Raw genomic sequence first — 3,724 nt, 5'->3', positions numbered from 1 at the left:
TCACCTTTCAACTATTCATTACAAGTTTGTTACATTGTATTTATTTTATTTTTCGTGGCAGAAATGTATTATTATTTATTATAATTATAATCATATTTATAATACCTTTTTTTTTTTACTGGACCAGAGGGGCACATTTACATTTTGAGACAAAAGGGGCAGGGGCTTGAGTGACTGCTGCCCAGCAGACTATTTTGCATTGCTGGTCAGAGAGGGAGAGTAAAAAATATCAAACATGTACTCAGAAGGAGGTAGCATAATATAATATAATATAATATAATATAGCTTGCGACAGACCACAAATATTTTAGCTTGCTAGCTAATTAATTGCAAGAGCAGTGGAGTGCATTGCCTATTGTTTTCACTGTGACGATGGCACCTGGTGCCTCTAAGTGTTTCTGGAGCTCTTTCTGAGTGGTCCTTGGCTCTTTGGCTACTCTTATGACTATTCTTCTGACTCCCTGGTCAGAAATCTAGCGAGGAGCTCCTGTGCCTTGATGATGGAGTGATGCTGCTTCCACTTGTGGATAATGGCCCCAATGGTGTTTACTGGAGGATTCAGAAGTTTTGAAATATGTCTGTATCTGATTCCATCAATATGTTTCTCAACAATAAGGTTACGGAGGTCTTGGGAGAGCTTTTTGCTTTTACCCATCATGAGATGTTTCTTGTGTGACACCTTGGTAACGAAAAGCCTTTTTATAGACCATCAATTTACTAACCCAGCTGATATTAATTTGCACAGATAGGAGGTATAATTACTTATGGATTTCAGCTGGTTCCTTGCCTTTGAGAACTGCTTTTTCTTAGTGTGTTCAATACCAATACTTTTTTCCCCGTGTCATTCCACTTTATTACACATAAATTTATTTATGGACTTTAATGTTGAGAATTCTTTATATTTCCAGATTTCTTGAGTTAATACCAAAGTCAATTTCATGTGGACAACCTCATTGGAAATATATTTACTGAAAAAAATGTTGATGCATCCAATACTTATTTTCCCCACTGTATAATATTGATGTCTGGTGAATTTCATGTGAATAGGCTCATTGGAAATATATTTATTGAAAATAATGTGTGTGTATGTATATATAAATGTGTATAATTTTATTTTTTTACTTACAGAATTTTTGCATCATTTCCATTGTGGGCTTTCCATCTTAAAGGTAAGGGAGTGTTATGAGTGCTGTTCAGTGAATTTTTCATTATATTACTATTTCATTATTACTAGATTGTGGCAATGAGAAATTAATATCATGTGTCCAGTTATTGAGTTGGAGTCCGATACAAGTGCAGATAGATCCATTTTTTAAAACAAGTAAAAAGAAAAAAATCTGTATATTAATGTGATGTGGTTGACTGTGTGCTGAATGTGAGAATAGTATTAAATGCCTTTAGGATTTCTGAATCTATATGTAATAATGTAGATGTAATCATTTTCCCAATTGGTTATTTAGTAAAAACTGAAACCTTTTTTATAACAGACTTTATTGTTTTATTAAAAATGTATCAGACAAAAGCACACTTCGGTCCCTTTAGAAAAAGAATTCTAAACAAAACTTATCTGCCCAAGTATTTACTTCATAAAATATTACTAGTCTTACTCTATTTAATTACAAATATTACACTGCATCAACCCATACTGCATATTTATCCCTGAGCAAATGCTACATTCAGTAAATGCTGGCTACAGTATCAAAAATAATATTCAATTTAAACAAAGTAAAAGTAATTTAGCTTAAAAAACATCAATAATGCAAAATAAAGTTTAAATAATGAAAATAAATGCATACAAGTAATACAAATACATACATTAAGACTAGGAATCACCTAAGTTAAAAAATAAAGTCTTATACCTAAAAAAACTATAACCTAAAACAAAAATACAAAGTAAAGCTTAAATCAGTCCATACAGGATTTTGTGGCATTTTTTTCTTTTTAAATGGTTGATTTTGCTGCAAAAAAATGTTATGCAACTTGCAGAGTTTTCGGTGATTTTTGTGGAAAACTACTTGAATTGGAAAATTGCAATTGCATGAAATTGTTTTGCAGTGATGTATTTGTCTGTCTTTCACAGTGATGTTTGTTGGTAAATGAGACCTTTTTGCTGTACTCATGTTCAACATGAATGGAAGAGGGCTTTGGCTGAATGCACATTGTGCATGTCACATGATGCGTCTTGGCCCAAATCTGCGGAGAATCTGAGCTAATTTTGAAAGATTGCAAGCTGAATATTGAATCTGAATATTATGGAGTTTCTTTGATTTTTGTGTTAATTTCTGTGATCCTGGAGGGACTGTTAAAAAGTGAAAATAAATGCAAAAAAACATAACACATGATTAGAATTTAAAGCTTTCATCCAAAATCACAGAAACATCACAGCCACTCATCACTAAAACTGTACTTACTGACAGAGCACATACACGAATGTGTTCTCTGTTGCATGGGGAGCTGCTGTTATTTAAAAGCTAGATGATAAAAAATAATGTAAAAACCTGAGACTCAGACAGATGCTTCAGCTTCTATCACTCTGTACGGTCTGTTGTCCTCATCAGGGTCAGCTGTAAAATACACAATCATGAACACTTCAAATTGGCCTCTTATTAAATGTTAGGGTTTAATTTTATGGCTAATGAAGAACACTGTGAGGTCTTACTTCGAGCTCTGTAACATTTCACTGCCAGAATGATGGTCACCAGCACATACGGAGAGGCCGCTACTGCACTGCTGAGGAGCTTCAGTACCGACAGTGGAGCTTTTCCATCTGATAGTAAATAAAAATTATAAATATAGCTGCAACAAGCAATACCAAGGTCAAGCCAATTATCGGAGCCATGAGAAGCAAAAGAAGCTTTGTGACATGTTTTTTGTTAGAGTCCGATGAACAGTGTAGGGGAGTTAGAAAAGTAAACTTTCAAACATAAAAAAAACAAAACATTACTTTTAAAAATAATTAAAATAGCTACTACTTAGAAATTTTGTCCAGTATGTGTTGCTGTTCTGAAACTGCTCAGGTAGCATCTGGGCATGATGGTTATCATTCGAAAACGGTATGGTTTATCACAATTCTGTGAATAACTTTTTGTCATGAATGCATCTAGATGAAATCTAGACAAACAGTCTAGGAGGAGTTTAAAAAAAGTAGGTTTTCAAAACTTTTAAAAATAGCGGACAGGAAGTTTCAACCATGACATAATTGGTATCATTCGGCATGAACCACGGAATCTATCAAGACCAGTCTCATGACAGTAGACAAAAGGAGTCGATAGCTATTAGCATTTTTAAAAATAGCATTAAAATTTTTGTTCTGAAACGTTTTGAGTCCCTTCAGAGCATCGTCCCAAAGACACACCAAGTTTCATAACGATATGCCAAGTCGTTCATAAAATACAGCATTTTATGACTTAATGGAAAATGGCCGACATCCAAAATGGCAGACATTGGAATTTTTCATATTGTTGGATTTGGTATGCCCCCTGAATCTAATGAGACCAATTTGATGGTTTTATGACAATCTGTTAAGAAGTTATAAGCAAAAATGTGCTTGTTTTGCAAATGTGCTTAATATTGCAAATAATGCAAATATCTTGACTAAACATCAACACAGAGTCTATCCTGCCATCACTCAGCATGTGTCTCTGGTCTACAGTACTTTAAATACAGCATAACTTGTGCTTATTTTACTCAGAAATGGTGTAAAAGTGGTGTTAAATCAAGGAGA

At 33.8% G+C, this 3,724-nt stretch overlaps 1 protein-coding gene across 1 annotated transcript in view; it reads right to left on the bottom strand.

The window, feature by feature from the left end:
* Positions 1–2,093: 2,093 nt before the first annotated feature.
* Positions 2,094–3,724, bottom strand: part of LOC128610727 (Fc receptor-like protein 5) — a 30,180-nt gene continuing 28,549 nt past the window's right edge. Inside the window, exons 14-15 of the mRNA XM_053630144.1 lie at positions 2,660–2,767; positions 2,094–2,564 (exon numbers count right to left, since the gene is read on the bottom strand). Coding sequence (XP_053486119.1) covers positions 2,506–2,564; positions 2,660–2,767 — 167 coding nt within the window. The 3' untranslated portion in view covers positions 2,094–2,505. The remainder of the gene's footprint in view (positions 2,565–2,659; positions 2,768–3,724) is intronic.

The sequence above is a fragment of the Ictalurus furcatus genome, chromosome 7 (genome assembly GCF_023375685.1).
Source record: "Ictalurus furcatus strain D&B chromosome 7, Billie_1.0, whole genome shotgun sequence".
NCBI classification, from domain to species: domain Eukaryota; kingdom Metazoa; phylum Chordata; class Actinopteri; order Siluriformes; family Ictaluridae; genus Ictalurus; species Ictalurus furcatus.
This window is presented reverse-complemented; position numbering and strand designations above follow the sequence as displayed.